We start from the raw sequence: 24,100 nt of genomic DNA on the forward strand, positions 1-24,100 counted from the left end.
CCATCAGTGAACTTTTTTTTTTTTTTTGTAAATTATTCACTGGAAGCTTAGATATTGTGTGACAAAGATATTAAAGTTTGTTGTTTTGAGTATAGTCATATTTATGATTAAAAGTTATGATTGTATTATATTCTAAAGTTTAGAATTATCTGGCTTGTCTTCCTTTCTTTCTGTTCACAGCATAACCTTATATTTAGTTCTACAAAATGTGTTTACAGCTAATTTTACTGATTATTGTTACACATCATCCTGCATGTGCATTATATACAGTATAAATGTGTAGATTTAACCAACTGTTGGAGAAACCATTTTATTAAATACAAAGCAAATGACATGCAAACAGAAAAACAAAGGAGGAAATAGTTTATTTAAATTATGAAATTAGTGAGTTGTTAAAGTGCTGAGGTGCAGCGGAGGGTCTTCTTCTGCAGAGACGTGATGATGAGGGGTCCGAGTAAAACCCAAAATTCCATTGTAATTTTGAGGGCATAAACATGCATATAAACACATTACTGGTATATTAACCCATATAAACCAAAAAATATAGAAATGGGACATTTTTTACGGCTGCAAATGTGTAACATATTACTGGTATTTTGAGAACAGGACACATGTAGATTTCTGAGCAATTCATTATAGTTGCAGGACGAACAGGGACTCCACATACTGAAAATTGGCATTACCACATGTGCACTAACACGACCCGACCTAAGAAGAGAACTAAAATAAGATTAAAAATAAATAAATAGTTGCAACAATTTGCAGTCTTGTTCCAGGTTCTGCTGTCATAATATTCCCATCCTTGTACTTCCAATGTTTAAATGTTTTGTTTTTAAGGTTCATGTTACATTTTGCAAAAGGTTGCACTTCATTTCTGGCTTATTGTTTTTTGTTTGGAAAATTATTACCCTTTCTTTCAGACATTTCATTTATTTGGGCTTGTATTTGTGATGCTCTGTTTTTGGTTACATTTAGATGAATAAATTAATACACAACACTTTGCTCCCTAAGACACTTAGTTTGTTTTCATTCTACAGAGTTTGTGAGTATGTGTCCCAGAAAACTGAAACACCATATATATATATTTATATTATTTATACATTAGCATCAGTACAATGTCCAATTTCCATTTTTTTCTGGGTTATATAATAGCCAACCACATGTGTCCTGTCCACAAAATACCAGTAATATGTTACACATTTGCAGCAGTAAAATGTCCCATTTCCATATTTTCTGGTTTATATGGGTTAATATACCAGTAATCTGTGTTTATATGTATATTTATACCCTCGGAAATACCCGGACCTGATGATGAGCTGCTACACTCCGTTACTGTCCCGCTGTCGGCTGAACAAAGAGAAGTCCTGACGGTCATGTTGTCCTCTTCCTCCATGAGTTCTCTGTTGTGTTGTTCATATATATCAGGTAACACCAACTCTGAACTTTTCATCGGCTAACGAGCACTTCTGACACCGCTATCATTGCGGAATGCGGATGTTTATGTGCCGTAAAGCGTCGCGCGGTACCAAAGTCATCACATTTTGCGCGCGAGTCGAGTTGTGCGTGCGCGGCCAACCTTGCCAGTCTGGCACGCTGTTTGGACCACCTCTTCTAGCAGGACCATCGGGCCGTTACCCCCCTGTGGTGTAGTTCACACCTACGCAGGCCAGACAATGGCCCCCCATGGTTTCACACATGCACAGAGCTGGTTAGGAACGGCCCTGGTTGCCAGTGTGAGTACACCCTTAAACTTATACACGAGACGACAGTCATTTGAGACTTTTTGTTTTTTTGAAAGCACAATGTTGAAAGCACCCTCCCGTAGGCCCACCACCCGCAGGAGGGATCATATGAGGCCGGTGCAATGTGGATCGGGCAGTCGTCCAGGGCGGGGGCCTTGGCGATCTGATCCCCGGCTACAGAAGCTAGCGTTAGGGACGTGGAATGTCACCTCTCTGGCGGGGAAGGAGCCTGAGCTTGTGTGCGAGGTGGAGAAGTTCGGACTAGATATAGTCGGTCTCACCTCGACACATAACAAGGGCTCTGGAACCAGCCTTCTCGACAGGGGTTGGACTCTCTTCTACTCTGGAGTCGCCAATGGTGAGAGGCGCCAGGCCGGGTGGCTATACTTCTTGCCCCCCGACTTAGTGCCTGTACGTTGGAGTTTACCCCGGTAGACGAGAGGGTAGCTTGATTTATTTTGCCTCATCATTAAAGTTCTTTAATATAATGTTGCCATACAATTAAAATGTAACTTCACAATCAATAAATGAAAGGATTATTACTTCCCAGGACTGACTGAGGGAAGTTGATGGGCTCAGACCAGTTGAGATCTACTGAGATAAAGTGACTTTTTATTACTCACTACTGGGAACAACAGATGGCTTTCCTCATTGACTGTGCAAGGAAAATAAAAAAAAAGAAGCTTTTACAACTTTTACTACAAGCATCTCTGACTCATGCCACAGCAATGTAAAACACCCCCCCCCCCCCCCCCCCCCCACTCCTGACCGCTTTGTCATCCCTCACTTCTCCTGAGTTCACAGGAATGCCTGGAATGTTTGGAGTTGAGATATTTCTATGCATGCCTGAGTTGAAACACTGTATTATTGACTCATTTGTCCTGCAAAGAGAAGAATTAACAAATCCTCCTCTGCCTCCTTCTTCTGTCTGTTTCTTCACGTGCATGCGCATCGTGCACGACCAGTTCTCTGAGTCAGAGCAGCGCCAACGCGGCCGTGCTGGACGTCAACCAGTCTGGAGGTCACAAGAAGCGCGTGCGACGCAGCTCCTTCCTCAACGCCAAAAAGCTCTACGAAGACGCCCAGATGGCGCGGAAGGTCAAACAGTACCTGTCCAACCTCAACTTGGAAACCAATGAGGAGAGTCTGCAGACGCTGTCGCTGCAGTGCGAACCCTCCATCAGCACATGTGAGTGGGAATCACAACAAAATACATTAAAAAACTTGCTTGGGAGTTTTTGGGATCAATTATATTTTTCAATTGTACATCTCTGTCTTCAATCATCCATGTTCAATTACAACTCATTTATGATTATGGTTACCAACAATTTTTCCAATTACAATTTAAATAACCACTGTTATTTAACTCCGAAAGTCAATGGAAAAAAAAAAACTATTTCTCCAAAAAAACCTCAAATATCATTCATGACGGAGAGTTGACTCAGTTTTTATGTGTATTTAAATCAACTCAGTACCCAAGAACGCTGGTGGGAAACGTCCGGACACGTCCCCAGTCGTCTCCAGAGCTGCCAGTCAACAAAGGGGTCAGTTGGCTAAAGGAAGTCAGGCGCTCCAGGTCCCTGCCGTGGCCCTTTACCCATCCCGGAAAAAAGTGCCAGTCAAGGATCTTCCGCCTTTTGGTAGGAGAAAGTTAAAGATAGTTTTATATCTTTTTAACTTTTGTTTTTTTTCCCAAACAGTTGGTTTAAAATCTAAAAGCTGTTTCTAATGTCTATAATTGCTGCATCAGTGTTTCTTTTTCCCAGTGTCTTTGTGACAATGCTGCCACCTAGAGGTTGACAGGCAACACGCATATGAAAAAATAAGAAAACCCAGACAATGCAGCTTAGCATCCCGTCGCCCTGCGGCACTGCCGGCGTTTCTCATGTTGATTCCGCTCATCTTGTTGCGTTTTGTCCACAGGCACCAGTTCCCCTCAGTCTCTGAAGAAGATCCTTTCTCTTTCTGAGGAGGGGAACGAAAGGCACAGGAGGCAGCCAGAGGACGCGGTGTCCAACGCCTCCTCCCAGCTCTCCTCGCCCCCCACGTCCCCCCAGAGCTCGCCTAAGAAGGGTGAGTGAGCAAATAATCCTCCCTCCCTCTGACACAGCTCCCACCATTCTCCATAGAGAGATGTGACAAATGCCATCTAGTGGCTACACACACACACTGCAATGTTTTCCTGTACAGTGTATTTTAAATAGCATGAAATTTTTTATCACGATTAAAAATAATGAATTGTATTTAATTAAATTCATATCTAATTTAAATAAAGTGTCATATTGATTACATCTAATGTATAGGTTTTATTGTGTTTTGATTTACTATATTTATTGTTTTAACCTGTATTTGCACTTTTGATTGTTTTGATTGATTATATCACACGTGTCAAACTGGAGGCCCGGGGGCCAAATCCAGCCCTTTTAGAGCATCCAATCTGGCCCACAGGAGAAAGTAAAAATGACAAAATATGAATCATTGTGTAAATTACAAAATCAGTATTCAGCTGCAAATTTCTCAGTCCCTCCAAATACACATGTACAAATGTCCCATGCTTATATGACATGATGGCAGTCATTTTGAAATCTCAAATTGATGAAAAAAAAACTTCTTCAAGATAATCTACTAAATTATATAACGAATGTTCAAAATATCAATAAAATGTATGGTTAAGGTCACTTAATGCTTGGATATTGTCGGTCTCACATACTTCATATGTAATTTATACCTGGAAGTGAAAACTAAAGCACATTAGTTTTTTAATTGCTCTTTTTTTCTGCCTAAAATCTGTGGCTCACTTAGGATCAAACTGGTCTTTTTTTGGCCCCTGAACTAAAATGAGTTTTGACACCCTGGGATTACATGGTTTTTTCTCTTTTTTTGTCTTTTTTAGCATTTTTTCATATTCTTACAGCCACTGGTTTCATTATTTGATCATTCATTGAGTCCAAAGTACATGAAAGAGATTTCTGCCTCTAAAATAAATCAACTCTCAGGTACAAATAAAATGACCCAGGCTTTGATGTTTCTCACTCCTTCAGGTTACAACCGGATGGGCGACGCCTACTCGGACTCTGGTCACAGTGAGATATCGTCTCGCTCCAGTCTGGTCAGTAACTCTTCCTTCGACATGGCCCAAGACGAGCGGAGGCTTCGTCACTCGGGGGTGGGGGACGCTCACCTCGGAGGACCACGACTTGAACGACGAGCTAACGCCGACCCTGACCAGTACAGTCTGGGGTAGGAACACACATAGGAAATGTGTAGGTTTAGTTTAAGTGTTGAAATACTTTTATTTTGTTGTTCAGGTCTTACTCATCCATGCAGGACTGCCGGGGCATCTACGCCGGCTGCCCCACAGTCCTGTCCTCCCCGAGCTCAGAGGAGCTGACCCAGGACCAGGGCGACCGCGTCTCCCTCGACGCTGCAGACAGCGGCCGCGGCTCCTGGACTTCCTGCTCCTCTGGTTCCCATGACAACATCCAGACCATGCAGCAGGGACGCAGCTGGGAGACTTTGGCTTTCGGTGGGGGCGGAGTCGGCATTGGAGGGCTTCCCTCAGGTGGACCCGAGGCCTTACTGGGGGGTCCCGCAGCGCTGTGGGCTGCACAGGCCCGAGGGAGCTGGGCCTCTGCCAGCTCCTCCTCATCCTCAGCTGCGTACTGGGGGGAGGACTCAGAGGGGGACACGGGGACCATCAAGAGACGAGGAGGAAAGGACGTCAACGCTGACCCAGAAACCAGTAGCATCACCTCCACTGGGTCTGAGGAGGCCAAGCTGATGGGGAGACCCTCTCCATCACCCATCACTGCTGGGGGTAAAGGCTTCATCTGTGAGTGGCTCCATCCTGTCTGTTGCTCCTCCATCGTTCCATGTTTCTATTAGAGGTGTACATTGCCATGAATCTGACATTGCATGTCACAATACGATTGGGGCTGGGTGATATGGACCAAAACTTATATCTCTACATTTTTCCCAAAATGGTGATTAATGATATAAATAAATAGATATTTTTAACTCAAACTCTGAGCAGAAAGACAATTCTGGGTTAAATTTGCTAATGTAAAAAGCCACACTGGCACATTTATTAACAAACAGCTGCACAATATGTGCCTTTTTGGCTTTTTCACCATTAAGGGTCAGCACGTGTGAGTGAGTCATGTGGTGTGGCTTGTTTAGGGGAAGGTCTGGGTTAGAATGCACTCAGAACAGCATTAAAAAGCACAGGTAGATGGATTACTAAGAAGTTGTGAAAGCAGCGACTCCAAAAACAAGTATTTTGATACAAAATAAGCTATAAAAAAATACATATATTGATATAGTCAATATTGTAATTTTTAATATCGCCATAATACAAAAATCTAGATCCCAAAATTTCACCAAAATGGTATGAAATACAATTTTTTTTCAAGTAAATGGTAACTAACTGTAATTCAAAAATTAATATCAAAACAAGTGGCATATTTATCAAACCGTCAATTACATTTTTCAAAAAAGTTACTTTTTTCTGTTAAGTTCTTAAATTCTTATAACAATTTACATTTAATCATATTTTTTGTTAAAAATCGATTTGGACATTTATTGGATTGATACGATTATCACTCGGTGAGATATCGCGATATATTGATGGCAGTCTTTCCTTTTCCTCAGCTCGGAAAGAGGGCCGGTACAGGGAGCCCCCCCCGACTCCCCCCGGCTACACCGCCCTCACCATCTCTGACCTTGCTGAAGGTCAGCACCCGACCCCATCTCCCCCCGCGTCCACGACGACCAACTCAGGCCGCCGCCCGCCAGACTACACCACAGCTCTGCAACGCTCACGCATGGTCACGCAGTCGCCCGACTCCCACCAGGCCCAGCAGGGGGCCAAACAGCGGGCCGGGGGCCTCCATCACAGCCGCTCATCGACAGACGAACAAGAACCAGAGGAGGAAGAGGAGGGTGAGTCCTTGTGTCCCAAACTAGGCGCTCTGAGGAAGGCACCAGAGACTCCCAGACCATGAGTGTGTGTGCAGAGGTAAAAACTCTTCATCAGGTCCTCCTCCTCCACAGTAACCCTGCATGTAAATGGCCACACACACACTCTCACACACCTTCCACCAACATTAGCAGGCGTCACCAATGCATTCTGGGAGGTGTTTGCCTGCAGCTTCACTTTGGCTGCGTCCCATTACCCACGCTGTGCCCGACGAACGTCCACAAAGGGTTTAAGTGCACTTCAGAAGTGAAGTGTGTGAGGAAACAAGGTCTGAAAGGATAGAATTGGGAGAGTTTATGGTTACGTCATCAACCTGAGTAAGGACGTCATCAATAGTGACGGCAAAATATTTTTTTTTTTAGCTTTCTGTGTTAAAACAGAACCAAAAAATGCATGAAAATAACTTACTCATATCCTTGTGTGGAAGCATATTGTTGACGTGTGAAAAGTTGATCATTTTTTACCCTCAACTGAATAAAATTAAATGTCATTTTTTGTGTTCCTGTGAAAGATTAGAAATTGAATCAGCCATTTCATATATGTTTTATTTTTCATTTAGCGGAAATGTACACAACATCACTACATGTACCAAAGCCCTTGTAACACAAAATGTATTTTAATACAATACATATTACAGAAATGAAATAATTAATACCTTACTCTTGAAAATATATTTTTTTTTACCATTTTTGCTGCTAATGGTGTTTATTGTGAGAGTTTGTCCGTCATCGAACGTCCCACGGAATAAGAACTTATGGGTAATGCCCTCCATCGAAGTCTGCCGGCATGCACGCTTCGCACAAGTGTGCATGAAGGGCGCATAGTGGGCGGAGCTTAAGCAAACTCTGTACGATTATGACACCTTACGTAGTATGCACCCGCACCCTTCAGCCGGAGCTTGCAACCGACGGGCACGAGTGTGGGTATTGGGACGCAGCCTATGTCTCCACAATAAGTCCTCTCACCTGATTGGCTGGTTGGATGCCCCACAGCCCCCCTCTCCTCCAATCACCTGCACTGTAAATCACTTTAAAGTGATGACATGTGGAAACCCTTTGATTTCCTTTACGATTTATGATCACATTTAAAATCACTTTGTTAGAATTATTAATTGGTAAAGAATGAACTCTCCATCAATCATATCGATATGTATGATTATGTACTTAACAGTAGCTCTGCTGTTGTAAAAATGCTAAAATTATGAAAAGTGAGTTAACGACGCATTCAAATCCAGCGTTCCATAAAGTTTTTATTTCCAGCAAACAGCATTAAATTTTTTAACCCTGTAATCACAGATAATTGTCTAAAGAGCTTATTTTTTTTTTTACATTTAGTGTGCGCCTCAACTCTATTTAAAAATCCATATCATGTACCCTTAAAAACACAATATAGTGCCCACCATATGAAATCATTATGCTGGTATTTGTACCCTTAAAAAAAGTCCTACATTGTTTAAATACATTTAAACCTCTTAAAATGTACGTATAAAACTAATTCTAAATGTATGAGAGTTTATTTATTAACATTTAAATAAAAAAACAACATTAAAGGTGCAAGGAGGGAACAAATGGCTTGTATAAGAGTTCCTCCTCTTTCAATAAACACAAACAACTTAAAATAACAAATAAACACTTTTAAAATCAGGAGAAAATATGCACAATTAAACTTTGATATATGAGAAAGAAAAAATATATATACAAAGTACACAAAATTAATATCAAGACAGTGAAAATGTTGAACAAAATATTAATTGAAAAACAAAAAATATATAAAAATTATACACATTTTTATAATAATAAAGAAATAAAAAACAAATATTCAGTTTAATTATTTCTCAAACATTTTAAATTATTAAGGCTGTAATAAAAATGAAATAAAGCAGGTTTCCCATTGGCTGCTGCTGCCTGTTAGCTGTAAAGCTTCAGTGATGCTAACTCTCTCTCTCTCTCTCTCTGTATCTCTCTCTCTCTTTCTCTCTCTCTCTGTATCTCTCTCTCTCTCTCTCTCTCCAGAGGATGAACAAGTGTCGGCCGTCTGAGTCCAACCGTGGACCACGTTTCTTATCATGAAGAAGCTCCTCCCCTTGACTCAGGGTGGGCGGGGTCATGGATAGACGGACCAATAAACTCATCATCAGTTAACGTACGTGCCTGCCTCCCCCACTCGATTGGTCGGCTCGTTGCCCCCCTCCGCCTTAAAGCATCATGGGGGTTGGAACAGAAAATACTGTGAAGAAGAGTGAGACAGGAGGTGAAAAAAAGAGGAAACGCATGGCACTTTGAAAAGAGAACAGACTTCAGAAACCAAACCATGACTGACCACACGGCGAGGGGGCGGGGCCTCACGGGAGCGCCCGCCCCTCCATCCAGTGACGAACTAGCAGCATCATGACGTTTTCAACTTCATCTGCACTTTCTTTTTCTACTTTTTAAAGGAAACCGAACAAATGAAAAAACAACAAAAAACAAAACCAAGACTTTTTCGCAAAGAAACGACGGTTAACTCATTTTTTAATTCCCCACTCGATTTGTTTTTTTCTTCCGCTGGTGTTTTTGTTTGACTGATTGCACTCTGGGGAGGAAGCGAGGAACCAAGTGGACCCTGGACTGAAAAAGCACCCGCTTGTTTGTTGTGTGTTTGAACCCCGAAAAACCAGTGTTATTATTATTATTATTATCTCGCTCTCATCTGTGAAAAAACCCAATCACTTGAAGGCTGAAATGGAACGTGTTACTGCATACTGTCAATACTTTACAAAAGATATATCTCAACAGTGCATCCAACGAAAGGGTTAATTTCTTCAAAAGCATCACTTTCACTTTCAGCACAATCCTTGGAAAGCAGAGTCTCCCTCACGTGACCCCGTCTGAGGGGGGGAGGGGAGGGGGGTTGCTCTCCGTTCCTGCAGAGTGCATCGTTCTCGTGTCAAAAAGCACATCGGTGATCTTATTATCACCCACTGAGAAACCACAAAATACTTGGACGTACTGATCCCTGCAGGCACAAATAGGCACAAAAAGCTGAAGTAAAGTGAGCAAACAGTGGCCTGTGCTCATGCTTTTATTTTTCTTAGGAAGGTAGGAAACATCAGCCAATAGCTTTCCTGGCCCTACCGTTGTTCTTCTTGTACAAAATCTTAAAGGGATCCTCCACAGTTTTTACAAATGTGGCCTAAAATCTTTGAAATGTCCTTATTATTAGATCTATGCCTAACTAAACGCATTATTATGCACCATATTCATTTTACAAAACTTTTAAAAAATGGGACTTCTTCACTGTTGAAATCACATGATTAATGACACATGGCCCTATTTACCTGTAAACATCCCATTGTTTCCTATTGGAGTGAAGTCATTTTTCATTTTTAGATCATTTTGCAGCTTTTCAGCCAAAATTATAGTTTGTGCTGCTTTTAGTTGCTCTAAATAATCAGGAAACGTTAAAGATGTAAACGTCTTGTTTAACGAAAGAGGATAAAAACAGTTGTGACCCGAAGAATAATCAATGACTGCAGGTAGCGACAGTTCCAACTCTACTGTTTGGTAGTAGACAATGAAGCAGAGAAGAAGAGCTCTCTTTAGAGACATTTGCTCTCCCTTAAACAGCGTGCAGCCGACGCTCTGGTGGCTGAAGTTGGCGAGTAAATCACGGATTGTTGAAGACGTACAAACCCTGAGGATAGAAGTCCTTCTGGGCGGGAGTCCTTCAACAGTAACAGATTTACTTGCTAACTTCAGCCACCAGAACGTGTCAACACACTGTTAAAGGGATAGTAAATGTCGCTAAAGAGAGATGTTCTTCATAGTCTACTATCAATCCACAGAGTTGAAACTGTCACCCCCTGCAGTTATAGATTATTTTTTTGGGTCACAATTGTTTTTATCGTTTCGCTAATCAAAAGATGGTTACATTTTAATCTGAATCTTTTCCAGATTATTTAGAGCAACCAAAAATTGACCAAAAAAAGCTGCCAAATGACTTAAAAAGCAGGCTTAATGCTTCAATCCAAAGGAAAACAATGGGATGTTTACAGGCAAATGGTGGTGTCTTCAATCACGTGATTTCAAGATGGCGGAACACAGGCTCTAAAATGGTAAAATAGTCCCATTCTCAAAAGTTAATAAATACTGCAAAATAATGTGTTTTGTTAGGCATAGATCTTATAATAAGGATATTTGAAAGGTTTTAGGCCACATTTGTAAGAACAGTGGAGGATCTCTTTCAAACGTGAACCCACTTCACATCTGGAGAAAATCCAAGCGCCTTATGATGAAGCTGCCGTCACGTTTTCCACTGCGAGCGCTCACGAACAAAAGTGATACGGAAGAGAAATGCCTTATTTCACATTCTTTCCTCGACTGTTTTAAGACTCGGTACAAGATAAAGTGTGTGATTCAGATTTGAGGAGGATGTTTTTGTCACAGTGTTGAGTGTGGAAATCTGAAAGCTGGACGTGACGGAAGACGTTCAGTTCACTTTGACTCCGGTGGAGAAGTCGAAGAATTAAAGTTCCTTTTTTATTTCAAAAGCATCGATCAAACGCCCCCCGGCTGTGAACGGTATTTTCTTGTGTTTTTGTCTTTTTTCACTGACTCGCACTGATCACATTGATCAGTCTTTGTATAAAGTACAGACTGAGGAGGCAGTGTTTCCCACTGCGACGACGCACTCATCGTTTCTCGTTGTAATTCTTTTTTTTTCCCTTTTTTTTTTTTTGCCGTTTGATTGTTGAGGGGTTTGTTTGTAAAACAGCGGCGACGCCCCCATCCTCCTTCACTTTTATACAACTCTGAAGATAATGTTGCATAGTAGCGGGTCAAGTGCGTATTTCGTAAAACACAAAACGCGTTTGCACAGACGAGTCCAAGCGTAAAGGTGCGTGTAGTGGGTAGAGCTGCTACTGTTTGATGTGACGTCGGTGAGAAATGTACATTTATAGCTGGTGGTGATGATGACTTCTTTCCCTTTCATTCTTCTTTCTTCTACTACTTTGACCTGTATGTCTTTTAAAAAGACAGTCGGTGGAGTACGTATCGGTTGTTTTTTGTATTTTTAATACAATAATTGTAAATATTGGTTATATTTTTGTTCAAATGTACGATGTCTATGCCTCAACATCCAGTTTATAAGAAGCTGGGAATCAATAAATATTGCATAATGAATCAAAACAAAATGAGGTTAAATGCAATTCTTCTTTTTTGGTGTTTTTTCTTTTCTTTCTTGTTTGTTGTTGTTTTTTCTCTTTCTTTCCTCCCTTAATTTGACTTTAGGTTTTCCTTCCTGTTCTTGTGCAGGTCATGGGAGTAACTTAAAAGGTGTAACGCTCATACAGTACTTTTCATCTGACCATCTTGTGTCAGAATTAATAATTATTATTATAATAGTAATTAATGTACACAGTTGGTCATGCATTTTTTTGAGTTACAGATGTAGTAACTTAATCTGCTCCCTTTTATAAAAGGCAGTGACTATCCGTGTGGTTGCCATAGCAATATACCGACATTCTATCCGTATGCAGCGCCCCTATTTGGTCAGTTTAGGTCACGTGACTAAGACTAAACCTAACCCTAAAAATTGTTGTGATATTGGGTTGTAACCCTACAACGCTACGTACGTGTACTTCGTTAACCAAACCAATAGCACCGGGTGTTATTACCGTACAAATACACTTTCTTTGTAAAATCATGCACAATTATATATTCTTATATTTACTGATTTCCTTTGCAATAGAGTGCGAGAGATTCAAGTTTTGTTGTTTTTTAATAAGTGATTTTGAAGCTACATAAATGAATAAAAATGTAATTGGAAACAAAGATTTATTAAGAAATATGCCAAACTAATAGTCGATGATCATATTTTACTAATTTCACATTTAATATGCCATTCTGAAAGACATGTGCTGCAGTTATTTAAACTTAAATTAATAAACTTAAATATTCTTTGTTTTTTTTTACTTTGAGTCATAAACGTGTTTAGGTGACCTGCCCTATGCCTGTTTCTAAAGTTTGAACTCCCCCACAAACCTTGAAGTGCAAAAATTGTGCTGCAATGTTTTTAACCTTCCTTTTGTAAAATCACACAAAACTATTAATTCTTATATTAACTGATTGCCTTTGTGAGAGAGACAATTTATATATATATATAGACATAATTAGTGACAAGTTGTGCCAGCTCAGAATTTTTTTTGAATGCATATTATTATTACAATTATTTTTTTATTAATAATATTAATAATTAGATTTATATTTTGACAAAGTGAAATTATTGAATAAAGTTGTTTAAGATGTTTTAATTTTAAAATAATAAAAATATTTTTTAACCAGTATATATATATATATATATATATATATATATATATATATATATATAAATAAAACAAAAACTGTTTTGTTTTTGTTTTTTTACTTAGTCATAAACTTAGGTGACCTGCCCTATGCCTGTTTCTAAAGCTTGAACTCCTCCACAAACTTTCTTGAAGTGCGTAAATTATGCTGCTTATGAATTAATGTTTTTCATAATGTTATCAAACTTATGAAGAAAACTCATAAGTTTAAAGTGTGTTTTCTAGCCTGAATAGATTTCCCATGAGAAGACCAGGAGGGACCGACCATAGACATTATAATGTCTGACGCATTATAATGTCTATGAGCTGCTGAGGATGGACTGAACCAACCTTAAAGGTACAGACACATTAAAACAGTGACACTCACTACATGATACATGTTAACTTAGCTGTTAGCATGAGGAATGTTTGATGTTGATGATTTTTGATGTGACCTCACAAAGAAATATGATGAGGATTGATGACTTGAAATATAACTAATATTTATATACAGTATTTTCTGTTAATGGACTTGACTCCAACTAAGATTCTCATGTCCACCATTTTTTTATTTTGTATTTATTTATTTTTTTTTATTATTTGTGAACATTGAAAGATGGCACTAAATAAAATGTACTATTATTAATATGTATTTGGCCAATGCTCTATACAAAAGTAAAGGGATAAATGGATATCATTTCAACAAATCAGGACATCCCATGGCGCACTTAAGTCTAAAAAAATTCAGATTTTTTTTTTCAGTAATTGTTCTTTAATTATTAAATCAGCAGTTTTTAATTTTTCAGTTTGATTGATGAAAGCTTTATGAGATATGGATAATTTAGTGAGGGGTGGTATGTCTTGATTTTTGTGTGTCCTTATTTTTTTCATTTTCATCTTCCATTATTTCAAAAATTACACCACATTGGAAAATAAAATTTGGTAATGTAATACAGCTCCACCTACTCTCTCAGAATATATACAAAGATATGCTATACATTTTATCTGGTGGACATGCCAGCTCCTCAAAATTGGTAAAAAGTGTTTTATGGGGTTTGGGTCTGGAGCATGTTTGGTCCAGTAAACAACTTTACATATGCCTCAGCTCCCTGTAATGTGATCAGTTTAGAGCTATGAACATAGACTGTTCACATCACTAATGATTAGTCACATGTATCAAAAATACTTTTCTTTTTTTTTTTTTTAAATTGTTTTCATTGGCCCATAACTGCATGTGGGAATGTAATTTTAAAAAAAATCTGATTTCTGTTTTAATTTATACTATAAAGGTTAATATCTCTTGGGATATAAAACCATTTTTCTTTATGCAACTTCTTCATTTTCATTTTAGTCCCTAACTTTTGGGTTTTTTCACCGCGGATATTAAAAATCCTTTACATGAGGTCATTGCATCTCGCCTCTGTGTCTAATCTTTTCTTTTTTTTTCAGTAGTTACATTTGTGAAATGACATGGAGTGACCTCTATATATTAAATTTTTTTTTTTTACCAAAAAATTGAGAAATTTCATTGGCTACGTGCAGTTATTTTTTATTAGTACAAACATTTTGCTTCCACATTATATGCAAATATCAACCTTTTATTGTTTTTAAAGAAGATTTAATGCACATTGATATTAAAAAAGATTAAAAAAAAAAAAAAAAAAAACTACATTTCTTTGAACCACAGGGAGGCGCTATTTCCATGATACAAAAATGTTTTCAGCCTAGAAAACCAAAACATTTTCTTACCAAAAGTTTCTGTCTCCTATCGGTGCTTTGATATGGTATATATAGATATAACTACGGTCAAAAGTTTTACAACACCACACTTTTTCCAGTTTTTTACTGAAAATGATTCAGTTTATTGTGTCGTTGCACTCTGAAATGAAAGCATAGAACAAATAAGCAATTTGAGTTGAAAAAGAAATGATGGAATCCATGAACAATACTGTTCAGCTGATGCTCATGAGGGTCTGGTACCACCGTGTGTTCTAACACTGCTTTAATGCACACAGAAGGTTCTAAGGAACACCTGGAGGAATAAGTAGCACCAGCTTTCAAGGCCGATTCAACCTTCATTACTGCAGATTCAGAAAACTTTATTTATCCCCGAGTGGTAATTCAGTTTCAGATACATCACAACCAAGAAACATCACAAACAATAACATATCACAATGGGGGACAGGTATGGGAGTAGTGGGGGGCAGCTACAGCAGAGCAACGCTTTGTTTCTTAGATGAGAAATGTGAACCAATGGGTAAGAAGAAGGAAAAAAAAAGGCAAAAACCAAACTAGGCCCTTGTAGAGAGGGGTGGAGTTTGGGGTCATAAAAAACTCTTCAGCAAACATTGCGACAAAAACCAACACAGGGTTAGCACAGGGAATGGGTAGTTCACAGGTCAGCCACTGGATGGCACTGCCCTTATCGCCTCACCTCCTGCTGCCTCTGCAGGGAAGGAGGAGGGGAGGGGCCAGAGGAGACGGTGAAGAAACAGGTTGTGTGTGTAAATAAATGTGACCCCCAATTTCCACTGGATGCGGCTCTGCTACGTTACGTCACCGCCACGTCACCAGAGCTGATAAGTTTCCACTTTAGTCTATGTAATGATTTCCACCGGGTCCGCTGCGGTGCGTGTCTGCTCCTTCCCAGATGTGGTAGTCCGGTGCCCTCCACCAGATATACGCAGGGCTTCTATTTCTGGCGGATACCGGAGCATGACGCATCAATCAGCACAGAGCAAATGAAGCTAAACAGGAAATTAGGCACGTATTCCGCAATAAAATATCAGGTTACTTTTCAAAATAAAACACTTCAGATTATATTTCAAGTAACTACATCACCAAAACGTCATAATGTCTAAAAACAAATTCACATCCACTATATTGATTCCTCTCATACTGTAACTGCACTGTAAACTGCAGCAACTTTGATTTAGTTCATGTTTCACTGGTGCTGTTTTATCTGCAAAACCAGATCTGTGCCGTGGCGCAGCGGAGACGTATCCAGTGGAAACGCCCAGTGAGAGTGGAGTGTGTTTGAGATAAACCTGTTTACTGAGACTGATATAGTTTCTCATAGAACAACTTTAAATTCATTCACTTCATTATCCCTGAAAAAGGCCTATTTGTATAATTCTTAAATGTACATTCATTTTTGGTTTTGTATAATCAAACCTTTTTTTTTTTAACATCTGGCTGTTCAGTTCTTACTAGGGCTGGGAAAAAATTGATTTAATCGATTAATCGAATTTGTAGATAAAAAATATTTTTATTTTGCAAATTTGAATTAAAAAAAAATATATATATATATAGATATAATGATTATTATTTTTTAATTTATTTGTTTATTTTTTCCCCACCAGTTTTTTCGGGCTTTTTCGTGTTCCAATGTGAGGCAGCCTCCTCTTTGTTTACATTTGTTTACCCTTTGAATATGCTATATGTGTGTCACAGGCATGTTTCATTTTTTATTCACACTATGCTGAGATGCTAAGGGAAGAGTTTGTTAATTTTTTTAACTGTAATGTTATAAAATATGTAGTTTTCTGATTTCTTAATTAGAAAATTTAAGCTACTGTGAAGTTTCTGTTGCACTTTTGCTTAAATCTGAGTTAAAGTTTGAAATTGTTGAACGACGAAGAGCCTCATTTACTTTTTATTTTGGGTTTGTTTTATGCATTTTTACTCTTGGGGACAATCACAGCAATAAAGTTGCACTTTTGACAATATATCTATATATAGTGCATTAAAAAAAAATTGAAAATCCAATCAAAACTCAAATCACCCAGCTCTAGTTCTTACCTTTGTACCATTTCAAGCTATTCATTGAACTTGCATGACTTAAATTGCAATAAATAAGTAGAAAACTTAAGGTGTTCTAAAACTTTTGACCATTAGTGTATATTTAGAACGTTAAAGGGCCAGCGTGTTATTTAAAGCTCGGTCAGACGGAGATTCTCTAATCACCAACTGTTTGACATTCACACTAGTTTTGTTGCATCGCTTTACACCCGATCACCACTTGACTTTCCCTTTCATGAATAATTCAGTCCCAAAGTGGCCGTTAAACACACACTTCCAGATCTCTGATGAGGACAGGGCCTGCTTAAAAAGAATTAATGTCTACTTAAAGATTTATAAAACAATAAAAGAAAAAGCAGTCAGACAAGTGAAGGGGTATCACTTTAACACGAGAGAAAAGAGTAAAGAAGAAAAATCTGCACATTAGCGTTGAAATGGCACCCATAGAGTTGTTTGGAAGCTTATTTGTCTAATGTGGAAAACTCAAGGGCAGAGAAACGGGTTCAATCTGTGCCAAGCTTTTGTAAATTCATGTCGCGTCCTCCTGGTTTGGTTGAAAACTCCTCTTTTTCCTCCAGCAGCCTGTGTCTTAACTCCTGCTCGCTTTAAATGTAATGTATGAGGACTTATAGTGGACAGAGGTGAAGATGAGATCAGAGCATCTCCAAAGAGCAGCCAGAAATTACATTTCTTCACAATAAAACCCTCAGAGCATACAGATTTATCCATTTTTATTCTTAAATGGAGAAATAAAAACCACTTTGGAAAGACAAAAAAGGAGGTGTGAGCGAACAAAGCCGTTTCTAGCTATATGTGGATTATGCTAAAATGCATACTAGCCAAAACTGAGTCAGAAAAGATATACATATACTGTATATATAATATACATATACTGTATATATCATATACATATACTGTGTATATCATATACATATACTGTGTATATATAATATACATATACTGTCTATCATATACATATACTGTCTATATCATATACATATACTGTCTATCATATACATATACTGTCTATATCATATACATATACTGTATATATAATTAATGGAGTCAGAGAAGATATACATATACTGTGTATATATAATATACATATACTGTCTATATGACTGAGTCAGAAAAGATATACATATACTGTGTATATATAATATACATATACTGTCTATATGACTGAGTCAGAAAAGATATACATATACTGTATATATCATATACATATACTGTGTATATCATATACATATACTGTGTATATATAATATACATATACTGTCTATATCATATACATATACTGTATATATAATTGAGTCATAGAAGATATACATATACAGTGTATATATAATATACATATACTGTCTATATCATATACAGTACATATACTGTATATATAATTGAGTCAGAGAAGATATACATATACTGTATATATCATATACATATACTGTCTATATCATATACATATACTGTGTATATATCATATACATATACTGTGTATATATAATATACATATACTGTCTATATCATATACATATACTGTATATATAATTGAGTCAGAGAAGATATACATATACTGTATATATGACTGTTGCTTGTTTGCAGTGTTTTCCACAGATACCTGTATATACACATTTCCACTGAAATTATTACAAATTGAGAATTATTGTGAATTATCTGAATTCATTGGGGGGGGGGGGTACTAGGGGTGTGCATTGCCATGAATCTGATGATACGATTACAATTTACGATGTGCATGTCACAATACGATACATCCTGATACAAATCAATACGATATAATCGCGATATCAATAATTTACAGTTACAAAATGGTATGAAATACAATTTATTTTATTTTTTATTAAACTTGCGGGAACAAGTTCCATAAATAAATAACTGTGATTTAATTATCAATATCAAAAACAAGTGGTATGTTTATCAAACTGTCAGATTACATTTTTCAGATTCAGATTCTGTTAAGTTCTTTGTTTGAAAGAACATTAAAGCTGTGGATATTATTTTTTCAACAGAAGATTTAATCAACTGCTAATTGATGGAATATTTTCAGTCATTTTGTGAAATGTGGAGCAGGATTTCAAACAAAACATATGCAGAGGAACTGGTTTAACATTCAGATGGCAGAGTAGCCCCAGCATTCAATTATTGCATGTTTTTACCATCTGACACTTTATTCCCTGCAGCCACAGTTAGAAATGATGTGTTAACGACTTGTGACAGATGTGCTTCACCCTCAGAGGCAGCAGGGGGCAGTGTTCCCTGTGAAATGGTTCCAATGGTTTCCAGCTGACCCTGTCCACCCTCTCCCTGGGCAATGGGTCTTATCACAGGGCAGCAGGCAGCCAGTGGTCCTCTGCAGATAGCTGATGCTGATGCTGATGCTGATGCTGGGTGTGTGAGAGAGAGAAAGCACGAGATGCACAATTGTCGACCGTGATCAATCGAGGCAACATGGGGTCATAATATAGGTCTGTCTGAGTTCCTTTCATGGTCAATTGGGTGAAGGCAGCAGTGAGAGTGGCTGAGGGGAGTGAAAATGTCAGCCTGTGTGTGGACTTCATGGGACGACACGAGCCTGAACAGACGAGTCAGTTAAAAGCTGTCGGCTTCTAAAAAAAGGGAGAAGAAGAAGGAAAAATAAGAGGTTCATGCTCCTCTGCCCAACCACTGAATTAGACGTTCCTTACCTTATTCCTGGGAATGCTGCTGCAGAATATGTGAACACAGAGCTGCTACTGTTCCACTAATAATTTTTCTTCTGCATAATGAAAAAACAAAAATGCTTGTTCATTTTGTCTTCTTTTTCATTTATTCATTAATTCATTATCTCCTGACATGTTTCAACTGCCAACTGTCAGTCTTCCTCAGAGGCATCAACTGATTGTTTTGATGTGTCCTTGTGAGTTTTTTCTGGGTGTGGCCAACCTGAGAGTTCTCTCAGGCCGGCCACACCCCTGTCGTAGGCCAGCCAAGAGAGATTGGCTGCGTCTGAATAGTCCCTCCTATCTCCTTTCCTATTCACTTTTCCTTAATCCCGTGGATGGCGTCACGGGGGTTAAGGTAATCCTACAGCCACGCCTCCTTCACTCAGAAAATTTTAACGCTCTTTTATCATGGCCACCACTTAAACACTTCCGGGGGTTAAAGAACAGTGGATAGGAAAGGAGATGGGAGGGACTATTCGGACGCAGCCCTCGTCTCTCCAGCGTGTTTTGGGTTTTCCTTGGGGTCCTTTGAGGGACGTGTCCTGAACGCCTCACCAGGGGGGCATCCTAATTAGGTGTCTGAGCTACTTCATCAGGCTCTTCTCAGTGGAGGTGCAGTGGCTTTAGTCCGAGCCCCTCCTGGATGACTGAGCTTCTCACTCTATCTCTAAGGGAGAGCCCAGCCACCCTGCGGAGGAAAGCTTTTTGGCCAGCTTGCACCCGCTATCTTGTTCTTTCGGTCATGACCCAAAGCTCATGATCATAGGTGAGGGCAGGAACGCCGCACAAATCCGCCTGTTGATCTCTCACTTCATCCTTCCATCACTCGTGAACAAGACCCTGAGGTACTTGAACTCCTCCACTTGGGGCTGGACCTCATCCCAACCCAGAGAAGGTACCCCACCTTTTTCAGATTTGGAGGTGCCGATTCTCATCCTGGTCACTTCACACTCCACTGCAAACTGATCCAGTGACAGCTGAAGATAATGGCCTGATGGAGCAAAGCAGTGACATGATCCTGATCCTCCAAACCGGACCCCCTCAACACCCTGGCTGTGCCTAGAAATGATGCCCATAAAAGTTATGAACAGAATTGGTGTCAATGGGCAACCCTGATGGAGTCCAGCCTTCACTGGAAACGAGTGCGACCTATGCCGGCAATGCGGACCAAGCTCGGACTCTTCCGGTCATACAAGGAATGGACGGCCTTTATCAGAGGATCTAATAGCCCATACTCCCGGAGAACTCCCCCACAGGAATCCCTGAGGGAAACGGTTGAATGCCTTCTCCAAGTCCACTGGGCTGGTTGGGCAAACTCCCATGCACCCCCAAGGACCCTGCTGAAGGTGTGGAGCTGGTCCCCAGGCTCTGCTTCCTCACCGGAAGGCGGATCAGAAGGATTGGGTAGGTCTTCGAAGTATTCCTTCCAATAATCCACAACGTCTCGAGTCGAGGTCAGCAGCACACCATCCCCACCATACACAGTAATGCACTGCTTCCCTCTCCTGAGATGCTGGATCAGAACCTCTTCAAAGCCGTCTGGAAGGCGTTCTCCATGGCCTCTCGTGCTTTGGCGACCGCCCTTGCTGCACTCTGCTTGGCTCGTTGGTATCCGTCTGCCTTTCTCTCCATATTTTTTAAAGGATGTTTTTATGTGTTAATGTTTGACTCGGTCTCGGTGCATTCTGGTCTTCAGCAAGTCTTGAGCTCAGATAGTGTGGTCTTAAATACAACAGTATGGTTTTGTCTAAAACTTAAATTAATTTTCCCTTATGTAAAAATTGTTCCATCCACTCATATAAAATTGTTTCAAATTGGCCTGAAAAATGGACAAGGAAGGATATTCCTTCATCTTAAAATTGAACCACTAATGTTTCCAAGTAAAGCCAGCAATGTGCTGATGACCCTACTGAGGATAGGCGTACCCCTGGTTGGGAATCTCTGGTCCAGAGGCCACATTTATCTCAAATGGGTTTTCCATTAATCTTTACTCCATGAAAAACAACCTGACAGTCCAGAGTTTTCCCACAAACCTTGAGTCCATCCATCCCTCACTCACTCCCATAAATAAATTGGTGACTTTCTGCTCCCCGTTGTCTCTCTGAAGTGATTTGGTGGAACCTGTCGCCTCTTGCTGTAATGACTCTCTTGTCATTCATGGCACTGGCGGTAGAAATCACAGAGCGGGAAAACATCCTCTCAGCATCTGCTGTGGAGTGGAATAAAGGTCTGGAATTATGACGGTGAAGGATCAGAGCCCGGCATCAAATATTCACACGAGTACGGCTGCTTTAAAACGTGGTACGGAGCTCAGCAGTAAGTCGGGGGAATTAAAGGTAATGACTTGGCACTCTGCATGAATGTTTGCTTTCCTCTCCCAAACAGCTGGAAAACTGATACCAGGACCGTGGCTGTGCATCAACCAGGATGATATGAGCAGCAGCATCAGCAGTTAGCTTAGCACAGAGTGGAAACAGAGGCAGCTGAAATCTCATTTTTCCTTCCTATAAGATTTAACTTCAAACATGTTAATGTCAGGTTTCATCATGTGAAACCAACCCCTCAATAGCTCAATATATGGATTAACCAATGAATTATGCTAAAAGTAGAAAAGCCCTCGGAGAGCGCAGACCTCCGCCAGGCAGCTCATTTCCCACATATTGTGATTTTACCTCACATTTCATTCAAAAGGTTTCATCTCGATTTTTCTTCATACGATGGCAATATACGATATCAATCTTGATGTTTTTAATTCAAAGTCTTAACAGAAAGACAATTCTGGGTTAAAATGTGTTGATGCAAAATGCCACACAGGCACATTTATTAAGATGCACAATATGTGCCACTTTGACCTTTTTCTCCTATTAAGGGACAGCATGTGTGAGTGAGTTCTGTAGTGTGACTCAGCAATCCATTTAACTGTGCTTTTCATGCTGTTCTGAGATGTAGCCACAGCAGTGACTCTTAAAACAAGTATTTTATTATAAAATAAGCTATAGACTAATAATTTATTGTTATAGGCAATGTTATAATTTTCTATATCGCCAAGATATAAATCTTGATATTGACCAGGCTTATTTTGAAGTAATCCTGCTAAGAGACAAACAAACGTCTGTGAAAATATGAGCTCCTTGGTGCAGGAAAAAAATCCTGGTATCAGGTGACTCGGGTCAATTGTTGCCGAGTCGTCAGATAGTGACGACATGGTCGGATTATAGATAGTAGAGAGACTGTGTCTCAACCCCTCTCCTCTGTTCAGAGATACAGTAGCTGCTGCTTCTTCTCTGTTTCACTGTGTTGATGTAGCTGTGTGACGGTCCTGAGAGACCACAGGAAGACAGTGATGGAACCCTCAGTGGTTCACAGACCACGACTTGGGAAAGATTGTTTGTGTGCAGTGAAAGCACCACTTTCACCTCCAGACAAGCACCGTTCTAATTTCAATGTGAAAAACATTTCTCAATCAAACACAAAGCTCATCATCTATTCAGCATTCACACACTGTGTGTAGTCGTGAAAATAGGAGTCGTTGTGTTTTCACATGCTGCACTCGGCTCTACTTTATCGACCCTGAAGGATCCCATTTGATCACTATCCAAGCTGTAAACATAGCTGTGGGCCATGCTTTGAGATGCTAGAAATTCAAAAAGGATTTTTCACTCAACAGCCTCCCATGGATTTACTTATAAGCCTGACTCACAATCAGCTGTTGGCGTGCAGCGGGAAACGACCAGCCCTTCATTTCAATGGTCTCCGTTAGAGTGATTAAAAGGTCTCACCCTACCGACGGCTGATATTTTTAACAACTGGAGACAAAAAAGTAATAAGCTATGATTTACTTTCTGGTGCTCCGTGTATGGAGTCATGTGAAATTTATACATGTGCTATGAATTATTCACAGTTACCTGGGGATCGTCGGCTGAAATGTCAGAAGTGAACGTGGTAATGTGATTTCCTGTTACTCCACGGGATCATTAAATATCCATTCATCTTATCTTTGAATGTTATGATGAAAATCTTTATTTATTAAACCTTTGATTCTAATCCACGCTGACATTTACATCAATGAGTGATAGTATCTCACACAACCAAATGTGACATCTTGGATTATTGCTATCGGCTCTGTTTCTCTGTCCAACATCAGATCCAAACTCCAATTCATCATGGTCCCCTTTACTGCCCTAATATAGATGTGTGATATAGAAGTCCATTAAACCTTCAGCATTTACAGCAGAGTGAGAACCACTCACAGACACAAGGTGGCAGTATGGAGCACAACAGGGCTAATTCAATACAGCGCTAATTGTTTGATGCTACATTGGATGATTTCCCATTAGTTTTACTGTAAACATAAAGATCAAAGCTACTACTCTGATCTAGGGCTGGGCGATATATTGATATTCAAGATATATCGAGTTTTCTATTTTGGCAATACAAAAAAATTACATTATCACCTATACCAATATGCATATTTTTTTTATAGCTTATTTTGCAACAAAATACTTGTTTCAGGAGTTTCTGCTTCTACTATGTTTCT

General features: G+C 39.5%; 2 protein-coding genes across 9 annotated transcripts in view; one reads left to right on the top strand and one right to left on the bottom strand.

Moving 5' to 3' along the window:
* Window positions 1-11,893, top strand: part of rapgef2b (Rap guanine nucleotide exchange factor 2b) — a 146,859-nt gene extending 134,966 nt beyond the window's left edge. For 6 of the 8 annotated variants that reach the window (XM_028458936.1, XM_028458938.1, XM_028458941.1 and 3 more), the window contains 7 exons: window positions 2,708-2,931; window positions 3,215-3,382; window positions 3,666-3,815; window positions 4,784-4,982; window positions 5,051-5,574; window positions 6,393-6,759; window positions 8,733-11,893. In XM_028458936.1, coding sequence (XP_028314737.1) covers window positions 2,708-2,931; window positions 3,215-3,382; window positions 3,666-3,815; window positions 4,784-4,982; window positions 5,051-5,574; window positions 6,393-6,745 — 1,618 coding nt within the window. In that variant the 3' untranslated portion in view covers window positions 6,746-6,759; window positions 8,733-11,893. The remainder of the gene's footprint in view (window positions 1-2,707; window positions 2,932-3,214; window positions 3,383-3,665; window positions 3,816-4,783; window positions 4,983-5,050; window positions 5,575-6,392; window positions 6,760-8,732) is intronic. The other 2 variants (XM_028458940.1, XM_028458937.1) reach the window with 2 other exon arrangements.
* Window positions 1-24,100, bottom strand: part of anxa5a (annexin A5a) — a 1,189,405-nt gene that overhangs the window by 320,493 nt on the left and 844,812 nt on the right. The window lies entirely within an intron of this gene.

Source organism: Gouania willdenowi, chromosome 10 (assembly GCF_900634775.1).
Source record: "Gouania willdenowi chromosome 10, fGouWil2.1, whole genome shotgun sequence".
Taxonomy (NCBI): domain Eukaryota; kingdom Metazoa; phylum Chordata; class Actinopteri; order Blenniiformes; family Gobiesocidae; genus Gouania; species Gouania willdenowi.